At 46.7% G+C, this 16,513-nt stretch overlaps 1 protein-coding gene across 4 annotated transcripts in view; it reads right to left on the bottom strand.

The window, feature by feature from the left end:
* Nucleotides 1-16,513, bottom strand: part of DCLK1 (doublecortin like kinase 1) — a 347,460-nt gene that overhangs the window by 46,526 nt on the left and 284,421 nt on the right. For all 4 annotated transcript variants that reach the window (XM_060234697.1, XM_060234695.1, XM_060234698.1 and 1 more), the window contains one exon: nucleotides 5,723-5,831. In XM_060234697.1, coding sequence (XP_060090680.1) covers nucleotides 5,723-5,831 — 109 coding nt within the window. The remainder of the gene's footprint in view (nucleotides 1-5,722; nucleotides 5,832-16,513) is intronic.

Here is a 16,513-nt window from a genome sequence, read left to right as displayed (position 1 = left end):
CCCAGCGACCAGCGGAGGCCGCGGAGCACCCGGCGCTGGTCCGGGAAGGCCTTCCAGAGCCTCTGGAAGGCCTTCCCGGACGAGCGCCGGCCAGCGAAGGCCTCCCCGCGGCCTCCGCTGGTCGCTGGGGGCCTTCCAGAGTGTCTGGAAGGCCCCCAGCGACCAGCGGAGGCCGCGGGGAGGCCGCGGAGCACCCGGCGCTGGTCCGGGAAGGCCTTCCAGAGCCTCTGGAAGGCCTTCCCGGGCCAGCGCCGGCCAAGGAAGGCCTCTCCGACGCCTCCCTGGCCTCGCCGCCGCCCCCGCCGCTGGACTCGCCGCCGCCGCCCGACCCGCCGCCGCCGCCCGACCCGCCGCCGCCGCCCGACTCGCCGCCGACCGCCACCGCAGGTAAGGGGGCCGAAAGCGGGGGGGGGGGCGGCCTTCCTTTCTTCCCTCCCTCTTCCCTTCTTTCCTTTCTTCCTCCCTTCCTTCCCTCCCTTCCTTCCCTCCCTCCCTTCCCTTCCTTCCCTCCCTCCCTCCTCCCTTCCTTTCTTTCTTCCTTCCCTCCCTCCCTTCCTTCCTTCCTTCCTTCCTTCCTTCCTTCCTTCCTTCCTCCCTTCCCTTCCCTCCTCCCTTCCCTCCTCCCTTCCCTTCCCTTCCCTCCTCCCTTCCCTCCTCCCTTCCTTCCCTCCCTCCTCCCCTCCCTCCTCCCTCCCTTCCTTTCTTTCTTCCTTCCCTCCCTTCCCTTCCCTTCCCTTCCCTTCCCTTCCATTCCCTCCTCCCTTCCCTCCTCCCTTCCTTCCCTCCTTATGTTCTTATGTGGCGCAGAGTGTTGGACTGGAGGGGCCACTGGCCTGATGCAACAGGGCTTCTCTTATGTGACACAGAGTGTTGGACTGGATGGGCCACTGGCCTGATCCAACAGGGCTTCTGTTATGTTCTTATGTGACGCAGAGTGTTGGACTGGATGGGCCACTGGCCTGATCCAACAGGGCTTCTGTTATGTTCTTATGTGACGCAGAGTGTTGGACTGGATGGGCCACTGGCCTGATCCAACAGGGCTTCTGTTATGTTCTTATGTGACGCAGAGTGTTGGACTGGATGGGCCACTGGCCTGATCCAACAGGGCTTCTCTTATGTTCTTATGTGACGCAGAGTGTTGGACTGGATGGGCCACTGGCCTGATCCAACAGGGCTTCTCTTATGTTCTTATGTGACGCAGAGTGTTGGACTGGATGGGCCACTGGCCTGATCCAACAGGGCTTCTGTTATGTTCTTATGTGACAATACTGACTTTGGTGGACCCAAGCACTGATTCAGTGTAAGGGAGCTTTGTGTTTGTGACTGGAGTGGACAATACTGACTTTGGTGGACCCAAGCACTGATTCAGTGTAAGGGAGCTTTGTGTTTGTGTCTTCTGGTGCAATTTTGTTCTCAGATCCTGTATTTACTTCATCAGTATATGGGATAAGGCACTTTCTCAACTGTGCTGCATAATGCAGCCTATTTATTTTGTCCTGTTGGCTCTGTTGGCTCTATCTGCGCCACCTTCATCACTTTCGGGGTGTGGATCCCCCAGTGGGGTGGGCTCCCGACTCCCTCTGCCGGCTGTTTCTGATAGCCCTGCGCCCCCTCTTTCATTTGATATGTGTCCCGTGCGGGTGCCACCCTCCTGCCGGGAGATGCCGCAAAATGAGCCCCCTTGAGGCTTATGGCGGCAGGGCTCGGGGGAAGCAAGCTAGACTGCTGTTCTTTTGAGGGGTTATAGAGTGTTTCGAGCCCCTCCCTGTGGCATCGGTCCCATCGTTGTGGGACCCAGGGGGCCGGCGCAGCGGCCCGCTGAAGCAGCCTGTCAGTCACTTCCGCATCTCGACCTGTGTTATTAGTGACAGGCTGCTTCGGCAGGCTGCTGCGCCGGCCCCCTGGGTCCCACGACGATGGGACCAATGCCACAGGGAGGGGCTCGAAACACTCTATAACCCCTCAAAAGAACAGCAGTCTAGCTTGCTTCCCCCGAGCCCTGCCGCCATAAGCCTCAAGGGGGCTCATTTTGCGGCATCTCCCGGCAGGAGGGTGGCACCCGCACGGGACACATATCAAATGAAAGAGGGGGCGCAGGGCTATCAGAAACAGCCGGCGGAGGGAGTCGGGAGCCCACCCCACTGGGGGATCCACACCCCGAAAGTGATGAAGGTGGCGCAGATAGAGCCAACAGAGCCAACAGGACAAAATAAATAGGCTGCATTATGCAGCACAGTTGAGAAAGTGCCTTATCCCATATACTGATGAAGTATATACAGGATTTGAGAACAAAATTGTTTCCGGCGGTGATACTTGGGGGATTTTTGGGGACGTCACAGGAAGTGCTGTGAAGTCACTTCCTGTTTCCGGCAGTGGCATTTGGGGGAAATGATGCCATTTGGGGGAAATGATGTCACAGGAAGTGATGTCACTTCCTGCTTCCGGCAGGTGGCGCGGGGGAAATGATGTCACAGGAAGTGATGTCACTTCCCGTTTCCGGCAGGTGGCGCGGGGGAAATGATGTCACAGGAAGTGATGTCACTTCCTGTTTCCGGCGGTGGTATGACGTCGCCGGAAGTGACGTCACTTCCTGTTTCCGGCGGCGCGCGCGCTTCGCGCGCGCGCACTCCTGCCTTCCCCCCCCCAAGGTGTCCCTGGCTGGCCTTCAGACATTATGGCCACCCTATGCCACACTCAGTTTCTTCAGAAACTTCAGTCCAAGTTCATTGACACCATTTAGACTTTGCATAGAATTGCACTGTTTTACTAAAATCCTGAACAGAATTGTTCTAGTCTAAACCCAGTGGGTTTTAAAATTGGAATAACTCTTCAAGAGATTGCATTGTTAGTGACATTTTTAAAATGCCAATTTTCCCCACTAGAGGGCTTCTGATACAGTTGTCAGAAATAACTGCAAGGTTTCATCTAAAAACAGTCTTCAGATTATATGGTAATTAACCCAAATTCATAATTGCTTGTAGGTTTGTCTTATATTTTTCAATGGAATATAGGAACATAGAAATGATAATCTCCTTTGTTTTTAAAACACTGACCACCAGCTGTGTGTTAATAATTAGTTACAAGCTCATTAAACACAAGTAAATGCACAAATTCACAACTGCCAGTAGGACAGTAACAGAACATTTCAGACCCCAACATTACAGCCCAAATTTACTGAAAAACTTGGCTCCTTTTACTTAAAAACAAGATATTTTACATTTTGAAACAGACAAGCAAGTTTTATTTATTTATCTAAGATTTGGATGTCTAAAAGAACATCTAAAAGAAAAAAGACTTCTTAGAATTACTTGGTTGTTGTTAAATTTCTAAGCCACCCTAACCCCATAGCTGAGGCTCAGGGTGGTGTATAACATTCAAAGGTACAGTTTAAAATAGTTAAAAATAGTAAACCAAATAGAATAAATAACCATTCCAGATGGTGTCTAAAATCAAATTATCCAAGCCCCAAGAGGGAATGAATGGATAAGGGCCAGACTAAATTAAAAACGTTGCTATCCTCAACCATAAGCCTGGTGGCCTTACAAGCCCTGTGGAAGCGCACTAGGCCCCGCAGGGCATGGATGTCATTTGGCAGAGAGTTTTATCAGGTTGGGGCCAGGCTTGAAATGTGTTACCTCATTAATTTCCCAAAATAAATTACATTGAATGTTAAGAATCATGGTATCTGATAAAACAGATATGAACAAGGAAGTTTATACCAGAATTAAACTTTGTTGGTCTTAAGGGTGCCACTAGACACAAACTTTGTTCTCAGAATGATCCCTGAGGGCCTTTTAAATCTCTACATTAAACATTAATACTTTTCATGCATTTTGCTGAATTTTATGCCTACTGAATTGTTCAGAGATTAAAAACTCAGTCGGTCTGATCAAGAGGAAGCTGTATGTATCTTGAAGAACAGGCCTCTACATGAGTATTCTGAAGGAGCCCAAACTGTGCATGCAAATAAGTGCCACACACCTGTTTAAAGTGCCTTCCCTCAGAATCCCAGCTGAGACAGTGGGGAGACCGCTCTGCCAAGATCAACTGTTTTGCGGGCTCTGCTGGGTTGTGTAGATTAAACTGGGTAGCCCAGCAGAGTCCCAACTAAGCCCATGAGGAGACCTCTCCCCAATCTTTCTTCACTTCTCCAGCTGGCTTGCCAGGGCTGGCTGGCTGAGGAAAGGAAGAGCGAAGGGGAGAGAAATCTCCATTGTACCCTATGGGCTCCAAGGATACAATGGAGAGATTGTGCAGCAGCTGCAGCATGACTGCAAAGAGCGGCTTTAAACTTTAAACTCCATATTTCTAGAGTCTCACTGTAGCAGCAGCATGATCTCTACATTGTATCTTATGGGCCCATAGGGTACAATGGAGAAACCGTGGGCTGGAGAATGGAGGCAGTGGCATTTAAATGCTTCCCCCTCCCTCCCCCAGCCATGTGGCTGCTGCCTAGTGTCCCCAGCTGGCCTGCCATGGCAGGCTGGCTGGAGAAGGGAATGGTAGAGCTGGAGTGGGCTGGCTGTGGAGGGCCAGCTGGGGAAAGGAAGGAAAGTGTGAGCTGGTCAGTTTCAGTCCACTGAAACTGACCATGACCAAGGGGAAGCGAGCTCTGAGCCCATTTTCCCAGTTCATGTCCATCCCTAGTTGAGACTGTTCCTCTTCCCTGGTAATGGTTAATGTTTATCTGTGAGTGCATGTAGAGAAGACAGAGATGAAGCAACTGTACTGTTGCAACATGCAAATTTGTAATCACAGCCTTATTGGCCTTGGCTTGAGCAGGAAAGGGAGAGCGGGTTTTACCCTTCAATCTTCATTTGGTTATATTACTTGAAATCAGATTCTCCTTCTGTGCTATTAGAATTTTAAAAGGCAAAATATGCATATTTCACAAAACATACCTTGTTCACTTAAAATGCTGATGAAGCAAGAGACTTGGTTTCAAAATCAAGAGGCTGTGGAATGGTCAAACCCCTCCCACTTCTTCCATACACAGTGATACTGCCTAAATTTGTACTTTGCTTTTTATGATGATGGAATTGCATGTGTGATCTTTGCCTCAACTGCTGTACTGTAAGATCAGGGTCAGTGCATAGATATCTCCTTTGGGTATTCAGCATTGATTTCATCATTCTGATTTTACTTTGACGCTGGGATTACACTGTGCTAAGTGACACTATATCACATTGTGCCACTGAAGTACAGATATGCAGATACTGGTGTGACGTTAACCATTAACAATGTTTACTCTGAACAGACATCAAATTTTCATAAACCATTCTGAATTACATTATTACCATTCAACAATATCCAATGTATTTCTTAACTGTTTGGAGAAACAAAATCACTCCTGTGGTTCCACATAAACTGAAATCTCTGCAGGGTGGCTTTGTGTGTGTGTGTGAGAAATTTAGGAATGGTCTTTCCAGCTGCAAATAAAATCATTTGTGATATTTTGTTCTAGGACAATGAGAAAAGTTTAACAAGGAGTATGCTAAATGCAGTCAAGGAAAATGCAACCCAGCCTATAGAAATCAAATTATTAAATATATAGATTATCCCAACAAAACACTTTTTAACAGGCATAACTGGAGTGGTTTTCTTCATTTTGCACATATTACTTTATTTGTGTGAAAGCCTGAAAATGAAGACATCATGTAAACCATGAAAAGCCTAACATTAATGGCTGTTTAAAATATAATAACAAAACAATCTTTCTCACCTTTCTATACACTCCTTTACAATCGCAAAATTTCCATCTCCTATAGTCCGCCCAACTTTATATCTCTCTGCTATAGAGGCTGGAACCTGGAAGCCTTCCTCCAACACTTCTGAAAGAATTATTAGCACATTTTTATTGGTAGAGAAGGCACTGCAGATGTGGCACATAATACATATTCCACCTCTATGGTTTAAGACAACTGGAAACCATTCAGAATAATCATGCTCATGTTACTGGATTGAGAAACCATGCTGCCAATATTGCAGGAATTCAACAAGTTTCTCCAGGTAAAGTATGAAAAATTACGCCATAGAGAATCAGACCCAATTTTACCCTTTTTTAACAAACAATCATCATGCCACAACTCAAAACCCATTTTTTCATTAAATTACAATAAGTAGACGCTTCGGTGATCTGTTCAAGAGAAGTCCGATCTCAAATAAAGATTCAATCAGTTCAACACATCACAATTAAATCTACTACAAAAGGAGTCTAACACTCAATCACTTATTTTATTACTTCCTGTAAGCTAAGACATCCATAAACTGGCTCGTGTAATAAGCGCTATTTTCCCCTCTGTATTAAATATTTAGTTTTTAAACAAATGTTCTCAATAATGTCACCATCATATACAACCTGGTTACCAGATGCTTAAAAAAAATCACAATCAGTCAAAACAGTAAAGAAAAGGGTTTGTAGTTATTGGTTTTTAGTAGCCATTAGAGTATCATTATTCTTCATGTACTCAAGAACCAGTTTAGAAATGTCAAATAATATTTTCAAAAAACTGTGGCCATTCATCTCCACTTACAAGGACTAAACTGCTACCAGTTAAATACTACATAAAGCCTTTTCCAAATACTAACATTTAATAAAAATTTCCACTTATCAAAACAGTGAAACGTAGAAAGTATTATTAGTTTTTCACAGCAATAATCAATACATCGTTTTCTATTTGGTGTATTAAGTTATAAACTAATTTGTGGAGTGCTGTACTCATTATGCAAAAATGCTAGCGATTACTGTAAGCTAAAGCCAAGGACACTTGTGCATGAACATAGAATAGAATTTAGCTTAACCCTAGAGTTCTATGCAGGGATGCAACAAATGAAAATTACAAGAATTGTATGATCTTGTAGCTCTGAGGCCACCATTTGAAAGTCCTAACACAATTCAATTTGCTTACCAGTTAAAAAGGCCCACGCAATACAGCAATCGTAAATTTTAGGGATGCCAGTCCCCAGGTCTGGCTTGTAGGAAAAACCCTGCCTTGAATAGCCATATCCCTGATGCAGCAATACTCTGCTTTTTGGGCAAAACTCTATGGTTTGAGCTCAATTTTACCACAGAGTTTGCCCCATAAGTAGAGCATTTCCATGTGATGTCATTGTGTCATCCCTGCCCACTGCCAGAACACGCGCCCCTCCCCCCCCCATCCCCTAGCTGGCAACCCTAACTGTAATTTAAGTGATTAAGTTTTCTAGTATGGCCCTGAACCTTTTCTCATCATCAAGCTTCATTTGGTATCTGAGCCTGGCTGGCATAAAAAATGTCTCAAGCACCAGAACATATTGAGATGAAGCATTGGAGGTCTCTATTCTAAGTAGACCATTAAGTAAAGGATGGGGATCCTGCATGTTGCTTATCAAATGTTTTTGTCTGCCTGTTCTGCAAAAGGAGAATTTTAATTGCCTATACAATGGGAATACTTTATCCCATCATCCTGAAAGTTGGCAGGAAACTGGTACAATACCTAAGAATTTCATCTCAATTAGATTAAAAACAAATATTACAGCCAAAAATGTATTTCTCATTGAAACAAAACCTAATAGAAGAACTAAGAAAATGAACATGACATCAGTAATAATTCTGAAGAATAAATATTAAAGCTAAAATTAATCAAAATTTAAAAATGGTGAAAATCTTTTTTGTTGTAGCTATTCTGTAAGAATTAAATGGGGTAATGAAGGAGCCCTGTGGCACAGAGTGGTAAGCTGCAGTACTGCAGTCCAAGCTCTGCTCACAACTTGAGCTTGATCCAAGCAGAAGCTGGGTTCAGGTAGCTGGTGTAAGGTTGACTCAGCCTTCCATCCTTCCGAGGTCAGTAAAATGGGAACCCAGCTTGCTGGGGGTAAAGTGTAGATGACTGGGGAAGGCAATGGCAAGCCACCCTGTAAAAAGTCTGCCAAGAAATATGTTGGACAAGCCCCTAAGCACAAACCACATACAATATTTTAAGATACTACATATACAAAGGTAGTATTTTAAGATACTACATATACAAAGGTGGGGGTGGGGTGGGGGGTGGGCTCCCTCTGGGAATCCTACCCCCCCCAGGGAAAGTGCATGCGCAATACATAGCCTCTCCTCTCCCGGTGTAGTGAACGCCGCGTGGTCACTGTCTGGCTATGCCTGGCAGATGGCCACTGCAATGGCCTCTCCTGCATTACTGCATCCGTAGCAACACCTTCTCGCTGGTCCCCCCCCGTTTTCACAGAGTTTGCTACGTCATGGTGCGACCAAATGTCCGGCGGTATAACCGGATGGGCAGGCTGGGCCCACCAACCTCGCCAGCCTAAGAGAAGGAAAACTCTAACATCAAACCCGGGCAGATAGAGCTCGTTAATGTAACACCTACCACCTGGAGGACTCGCTGCCGGCGTCCCGGCTTACTGGGCCATGGCAGATGACCCCCAGGTGAAAGGGTGGAGCCAGTACCGCGCACACTGCGCTTCACCTAAAAAATTCCTCTGCGCAGGCCTGAAGGGCATATCCACACACACAACCCACAACGCATCAAGTCCTGCAGCGATGGGCAAGGGGCGAAACGGCAGGTGGAAGGTGCCACTGGAAGCCGCAGTCCCGATCCTGCATGTAGGCGGTTCAGGGTATTGGTCGCCTGATGCTAACCCGGAGACGAAAGCATTTTTCGGCAGCACCCTGAACGACCAAGCAGCCTTATCTAGGGACAGCACTGCTTGCTCCACATGGAGAGGGGCCTAGAAAAGGTGGCCTAAACAAAGCTCGTCTCCCTCACCCCAGTTGGCTAGCCGCGGTCAACGGGCATCCTTACTTGCGGTCGAAAAATAACAACAAAGGAAAGGCATGCACCTGCCTCACAAAGTGTGCAAAGACTAAAGCTTGCGTGTTGGAACATCAGAACCATGCTTGACACAGTAGGCAGTGGTCGCCCTGAACGACGCTCTGCTCTAGTTGCCCACGAACTTCTCAGGTTGAATATCGACATAGCAGCTCTCAGTGAGGTCCGTTTCCCTGAGGAAGGTAGTCTTCAAGAACATGGTGCTGGCTATACCCTCTACTGGTCGGGTAAGTCAAAGGCTGAGAGCCGCCTTTCTGGCGTTGGCTTCATGGTCAGGAACTCCATTGCCTCCAAACTCGAAAACCTGCCAACAGGTCACTCAGATCGCATCATGTCCATGCGCCTCCCACTTCAAAACAAGCAGCATGCAACACTCTTCAGTGTGTATGCCCCAACCCTTCAAGCAGATCCTGCAGAAAAGAACAAGTTCTATGCTGATCTACGCAACCTCGTACGGAAGACCCCTACAGAGGACAAGGTGATCATCCTTGGCGACTTCAATGCCAGAGTAGGTAAAGACTCGGAAGCCTGGAAAGGAGTACTTGGCAAACACGGCATTGGCAACTGCAATGACAACGGGCGCCTCCTGCTAGAATTCTGCATGGAGCACCAGCTCACCATCACCAACACTATCTTCCAGCAGAAGAACAGTCTGAAGACAACCTGGATGCACCCACGGTCCAAGCATTGGCACCTTATCGACTACATTCTGGTGCGCCAGAGAGACCTTCGAGATGTCTTACACACCCGAGTAATGCCCAGCGCAGAATGTCATACGGATCATCGTCTTGTACGCTGCAATCTCCGTCTTCACTTTAAACCCACACCCAGGAGAGGAGGTATCCCTCGGAGGAAGTTTCAGGTTGGCAGCCTCCAGTCAGCCAAAGTTAAAGCTGCCTTCCAGGCAAAACTCCAGTCAAGAATTGAGGACCCCAGTTGCCCCACAGACCCTTCTCCAGAAGCACTCTGGGAACACCTAAAAACTACCGTCCTGCAGATCTCTGAAGAAGTCCTCGGGTTCTCCACAAGGAAGAACAAGGACTGGTTTGATGAGAACAATCAAGAGATCCAAGAATTACCGGCAAAAAAGAGATCTGCCTACCAAGCACATCTTGCTCAGCCCTCCTGTCCTGGGAAAAAAGCAACCTTTCGCGCTGCATGTAGCAACCTCCAGCGCAAGCTTCGAGACATTCAGGACGAGTGGTGGACCAAGCTTGCAGAGAGAACCCAGCTGTGTGCAGACACTGGTGATTTAAGAGGGTTCTACGAAGCCCTGAAGGCAGTATATGGTCCATCATATTAGGCTCAGAGTCCCTTGCATAGTGCAGACGGCCAAGTGCTCCTCACAGACAAGGCATCCATACTGAACCGGTGGTCGGAGTATTTTCAGGTTCTCTTCAGTGCCAACCGCGTAGTTCAAGATTCAGCAATCCACCTCACCCCACTTCAACCGGTGAAAACAGAGTTGGATGAGATCCCCACCCTAGAAGAGACTGTTAAAGCCATCAAGCAACTGAAAAGTGGCAAGGCAGCGGGAGTTGATGGAATTCCACCAGAGATCTGGAAGCATGGGGGCACAGTACTACATAGCTCACTTCACAAAGTACTTGTCACCTGCTGGGAACAAGGCAAATTACCACAGGACTTTCGCGATGCAATCATCATCACCCTATACAAGAACAAAGGGGAAAAGTCAGACTGCTCCAACTACCGGGGGATAACCCTGCTCTCCATCGCAGGCAAAATCCTTGCCAGAATACTCCTGAACAGACTGGTGCCCACCATTGCAGAAGAACTCCTCCCAGAGAGCCAGTGCGGCTTCAGAGCTAACAGGAGCACCACCGACATGGTATTTGTTCTCAGGCAGCTCCAAGAGAAATGCAGGGAACAGAACAAGGCTCTGTATGTGACTTTTGTCGACCTTACCAAAGCTTTCGATACCGTTAGCAGGAAAGGCCTGTGGCAAATCTTGGAACGTTTAGGATGTCCCCCAAGGTTCCTCAGCATGATCATCCAGCTACACGAAGACCAGCGAGGCCAAGTCAGACACTGCAACGACCTCTCGGAGCCCTTCCCAATAGGCACAGGTGTAAAGCAAGGCTGCGTTCTTGCGCCAACTCTCTTTACGATCTTCTTTAGCATGATGCTTCAAAGAGCCGCAGTAGATCTAGATGATGACGATGGTGTATACATCCGCTATCGCACCGATGGCAGCCTGTTCAACCTGAGGCGACTAAAGGCACACTCCAAGACAATGGAAAAACTCATCCGAGAGCTACTGTTTGCTGATGATGCTGCACTCGTCTCCCACTCGGTATCAGCTCTGCAGCATATGACGTCCTGCTTTGCAGAGGCTGCCAAGCTATTTGGCCTAGAAGTTAGTCTGAAGAAGACAGAAGTTCTCCACCAGCCTACACCCCAGGAAGATTATCACCCTCCCTGCATCACTGTGGGTGAATCAGTTCTGAAGACAGTCCAGCAGTTCAGCTACCTGGGGTGCATCATCTCCTCAGATGCCAAGATCGACAAGGAGATTGACAACAGGCTGGCAAAGGCAAACCGTGCATTTGGCCGACTGCACAAAAGAGTGTGGAGCAACAAGCATCTGAAAAAAGGCACAAAGATCAATGTTTACAAAGCGGTTGTGATGACAACCCTCATCTACGGCTCCGAATCGTGGGTTTTATACCGTCATCACCTGCGACTCCTTGAGCGCTTTCATCAGCGCTGCCTTCGCACCATCCTCAACATCCACTGGAGTGACTTTGTGACCAATACTGAAGTCCTCAAGAGGGCGGAGGTTACCAGCATCGAGGCACTGCTGTTGAAGACGCAGCTGCGCTGGGCAGGGCATATTTCTAGGATGGAAAACCACCGCCTTCCCAAGATTGCCCTGTATGGCGAACTCTCCACCGGCCATCGAAATAGAGGGGCACCAAAGAAGAGGTACAAGGACTCCTTGAAGAAATCCCTTAGCACCTGTCACATCAACCATCACCAGTGGTCCGACCTAGCCTCAGATCGCAAAGCATGGAGGCACACCATCCACCAGGCTATCTCTTCCTTTGAGAACGCACGCATAGCTGGTCTTGAGGACAAAAGGAGATTGAGGAAGAATCGCACTGCTACAGGACCAACCCTAAATCAGACTTTTCCCTGCAGCCGCTGTGGCCGGACCTGCCTGTCCCACATTGGTCTTGTCAGCCACCAGCGAGCCTGCAGCAAACGTGGACTATTGCACCCTTCTTAAATCTTCGTTCGCGAAGCCAAGCCGAGAGAGAGATACAAAGGTAGAGGAGACGCCATGACTATAAATGGAAGGGAAAATCACACAGCACTGTTCAATGATGTATGAGCTCTGTTGTCATAATTTTTTTAAAAATCAGTTCTTGTGTTATCTGGTTTGGTGGGAGCTGCACATTAAATTCCATGAAATCTCATAGCTGCCACATTGTTCATACAATTCCTTCTACCTCAGTCTTTATAGTCAGGATGCTCATAGGTTGCTTCTCAATACTTCAAGCATCAGTTTGATTGCCTCCAGTGATGTTCCAATTGTCTTCCCTTGCCAGCCTCCTTTGTTCTCTGGCATTTTCCTGCAAATGGTTGTCCTTCTCCAGCCAATCCTCGCCTTTCTTGCCATGCACATTCTCTGTCAAGCTTCCCCAGACTGATACTCTTCTCATTCAACACCTTTCTCTTCCGACCCCTACAGTCTCCTTATCAGATCTTTCAAAATGGCCTGGAAACCCACACCAACCATTTAAAGGCATCACTCCTATTCCTCCTGACTTAGGTGGCTTCATCCCTCTAGGATACCCACTATTGCAAGACCACCACTGTCTGAGGTTGCTTGACAGATTCTGATCTCTGACCAGTTACTTTAACATAGGGCTACCAGAAGTCCTCTTTTTAGAGGACATGTCCTATGTTTTTTGTTGTCTGACAACAAAAACATAGGGTTTGGGGGCTTTAAAAAAAAAATAATGTCCTCTTCTTGACTTTTCTTTGTACTTTGGTATATTATCTATTTGTTAAGCATTATAGTAAGTCTGTAGAAGTGGCAAAAATATGTGTTATTGATAAGTAGTAATGATGAAATCAATAATGTAGTTACAAAACAGATTAGTTATGAAATTTGAAACCTAAAATGTTGAATATAAATGTACCCCAACAGAAATAAGAACTACTGTATTTTATAACTAATGTCTTAAAAGTGATAATAAAGGGGATGTTGGGGAGAAATGTTCTCTGTTTCATACACTCTGTTATATATAACTAGGATTAAGTCCCATTGTGAGAATAAATACGATTGGCTCTAGAAAGAGGCTCTGGGCAAATGCCCCGGCCTTGGGCACTCAGGGTCATAGCATGACGACAATCCCACATGTTGAAGCTCAGCAATCCTTTTGTCTGCAGTGTGTTGTTGCCACCTTTTCCTGTCATATTCAGCCTTGTGGCATTCAGCATAAGTACATGCTTGCGCTTTGATCTGTTTTTGTTTTTTGTTTTTTTGCCTGGCATGGCTGTGCTATGGTATACCATAGAGTATGCACCTCAAGGAAGCCATTTTCTGTAGGGGACTCTAGCTTTCCATCTCCTCCCTCCCTCCTTGCAGCCTCTACCTAGGAAAAGTACAGTCTTTCTCTATAGTGGGGACCAAAGAAGGAGGGAAGCAACCTCAGCAGGGTAGAATGACACAGTGTCCACCCTGCAAAACAGACATTTTCTCCAGGGGAAGTGATCTTTGCCATCTAGAGAGCAGTTGTAATTCTAAGTGATCTCCAACCCTCACTTGGAGACTGACAACAATGGTTTCCCAGGAGGAAATGGAAATTTGGAAGTACTTACCGTGAAGTTTCCTTCTTGACCGTTCTGGAGGGGGACAGTCCATCACAGATGGGATAGACTCCTCCTCCAGAACAGAGTCGGTCCTCCAATCAATCCAGGGAGGGGAGTGGACTATCCCATGGACTCTCTCTAGTCATAACCAAGCCATGACTCCCCCACACATCTTCCCCTAAAAGGAAAAACTCTGAGTGGAAAACAACACACTATCCAGGTAAACAAAGGTTTTAATAACGACTTATAACACCTTTGCCCATGACAATGGACCCCTGTGTCCCATACTACAGAATTAGTCACACCACTAACACAAGAAGGTTCTTTTTCATATTCAGGCAACCACTACTTTTACTGGGTGGGTTGGACTGTCCCACTCTAGAACCACTGAGAAGGAAGCTTCATGGTAAGTCCTTTCAATCTTCCATTCTCTGGTGGTTCTTGGGAGTGGGATGGTCAATCACAGATGGGACATACAAAAGCCATATGACCCTCAGGGTGGGAACTTCATCCTATCATAATGTATGCTGTAGTACCTGTGGCGAAACGTGGCTAAGCCGAAGCCCATTTACCCACCCTATAGTGCCTAGTAAATGTATGCACCGACCTCCATGTGGCTGACTTGCAGACATGCTTTAGGGACAGGAAAGCTCTGTATGCTGTAGATGTAGCCGATCCCCTGAAAAAATGTGCTGTGATTCCTCCTGGAGGGTCCAACCCTTGTGCTATATACACCTCTGAAATGCATTCCTGTAACCATTTACTCAGAGTGGAAGAAGTTTCCTGATTGCCCAATGAAGGAGAATTAATTGAAACAAAAAGAACATCAGACTTTCTAAATGACTTGGTTAGCTCAATGACCATTTCCTTCTCTCGTTGGGGATTACGACAGAAAGATGGAAGAACAATTTCCTGCTCTCTGTGAAAAACTGAATTTACCTTGGGAGTGAGGGCAGGGTCAGGCCATAACACTACTTTGTGCACATGAAAAATACACAACTCCTTATCTACAGACAGAGCCTTTAATTCTGACACTCTCCATGTCGAAGTAATCCCAACCAAGAATAAAGTCTTGAGTGTTAACTGTTTGAGACTACAAGTAGCCATGGACTTAAAGGGAGGCTTACACAGCGCCTTCAAAGCAATATTCAGCTTCCAGGTCAGAAACCTATGAACTTGTAGAGGGTTTAACAATGAGGTACCTCTTAAAATAGTTTAATGTGTGGATGCAAAGTTAAGGAACTCCCCCTTTTTTCACCCCTGTACTGCTGAGATCGCTGCCACTTGTCTATGCAAAGTACCGGTAGATAAGCCTTTGTTTAAGCCCTCCTGTAAGAAGAGGAGAAGACATCATACTGGCACTATTAAAGGATCACACCTTTTTTGCACAACAGCCAGAAAAAACCCTTCAAGTATTATTATGTACTCTGTTAGTCGACCCCATCCTGGAAGCCAGCATTGTGTCTATAACATTTTTTTAATAACCTAAACCTTCTAATTGAGCCCACTCAACCTCCAGGCAGTTAACAGCTCTGGTTGAGGATAACACATTGCCCTCTGCTGCAGGAGATTTCCATTTGCCAGCAGATGGTAAGGTGTTGCCCTTGAAAGTCTCAGTAGATCCTGAAACCATCCCCATAGTTGACAAAATGGTGCTATCAGCACAAACTCTGCTTTCTGGTCTAATCTAATAAGTCTCTGTATGACTCTGGGAACTAGGGAAAATGCATAGAGAAGATCCCTTGGCCAGTTGCAGCTGAAGGCATTGATCCCCTCTGCTTTGTCATCCTTTTGTTTTGTGAAGAACCAGGGCAGCTGACAGTTGTGTAATGTGGCAAATAAGTCCATCACCATCTTGCCGTACTTGTGATGAAGGTTATGAAAGACTGCAGTGTCCAACATCCACTCTGTCTGGTCCAATGACTTCCTGCTCAGCAGGCTGGCCAAAATACGGTCCTCGCTTTCAAGGACAACAACCATGTCTCCACCAAATCCATCAACGTACTGGCCTTGTTGTATAGGTCTCAAATCCTGGTTCCTCCTGTCGGTTCACATATGCTTTTGCTGTGACATTGTCCATCTTGACAAGTACATGACAACCCAAGAGGGACACCTTGAAATGTAACACTCCTAATCTTATCGTCCAAAGTTCTAGAAGGTTGATGCTCCATTGAGCTTCTTCCTTGAACCACAGACCTTGTGCCATCTGCCCCTGGGAATATGCTCCCCAACCTGTCAGGCTGGCATCCATAGTCATTATAACACTCTGTGGTTCCCAAATCAGAACTCTTTGCTGAAAATGCAAGGGAACTGCCCACCACTGGAGTTGAAGTCTTAGCTCCATTGGTAGTTGTACCAGTTTGGTCAGTTTGTTGGCAATAACATGTTGAAAAGGAATCAAGAACCATTGCAAGAACCTGGCCCAATGCACTACATCCTGGCAAGACACCAAAATGCCTAAGAGTTTCACTAAAGTCATCACCTGATCCCTAGGTAAGGACAGCACTTCCTCTTTTGGGGACCAAGAACAGTATGTAGTATACCCCTTGCCCTTTCTGAGCTAGTGGTACTGTCTCCAATAAGTGTTGGATGGCTTTCAACATCAGTTGATGGGTCTCTAGAGTGTTTTGTTGGAATTTCTTGGAACCTCCAAGGGGGGAAAAAGTCCAATTCTATAGCGTAGCCCTTCGTCTCAGTGTCCATCACCCATTGATCTGACACTGATGTTTTCCATTGTTCTGAAGAATGGTGAATGTGGCCTCTAGAATGTTATTGGGTTCGTCCCTTCTTAGGGTTTGCCTTCACTCCTTGGTCTGTTTTTCCTGAGTAGATTTTGGACTCCCAGCTCT

The sequence above is a fragment of the Heteronotia binoei genome, chromosome 3 (genome assembly GCF_032191835.1).
Source record: "Heteronotia binoei isolate CCM8104 ecotype False Entrance Well chromosome 3, APGP_CSIRO_Hbin_v1, whole genome shotgun sequence".
NCBI classification, from domain to species: Eukaryota; Metazoa; Chordata; class Lepidosauria; order Squamata; family Gekkonidae; genus Heteronotia; species Heteronotia binoei.
Note: the sequence above shows the minus strand (reverse complement) of the source record. Positions and strands in the feature narration are given on the sequence as shown.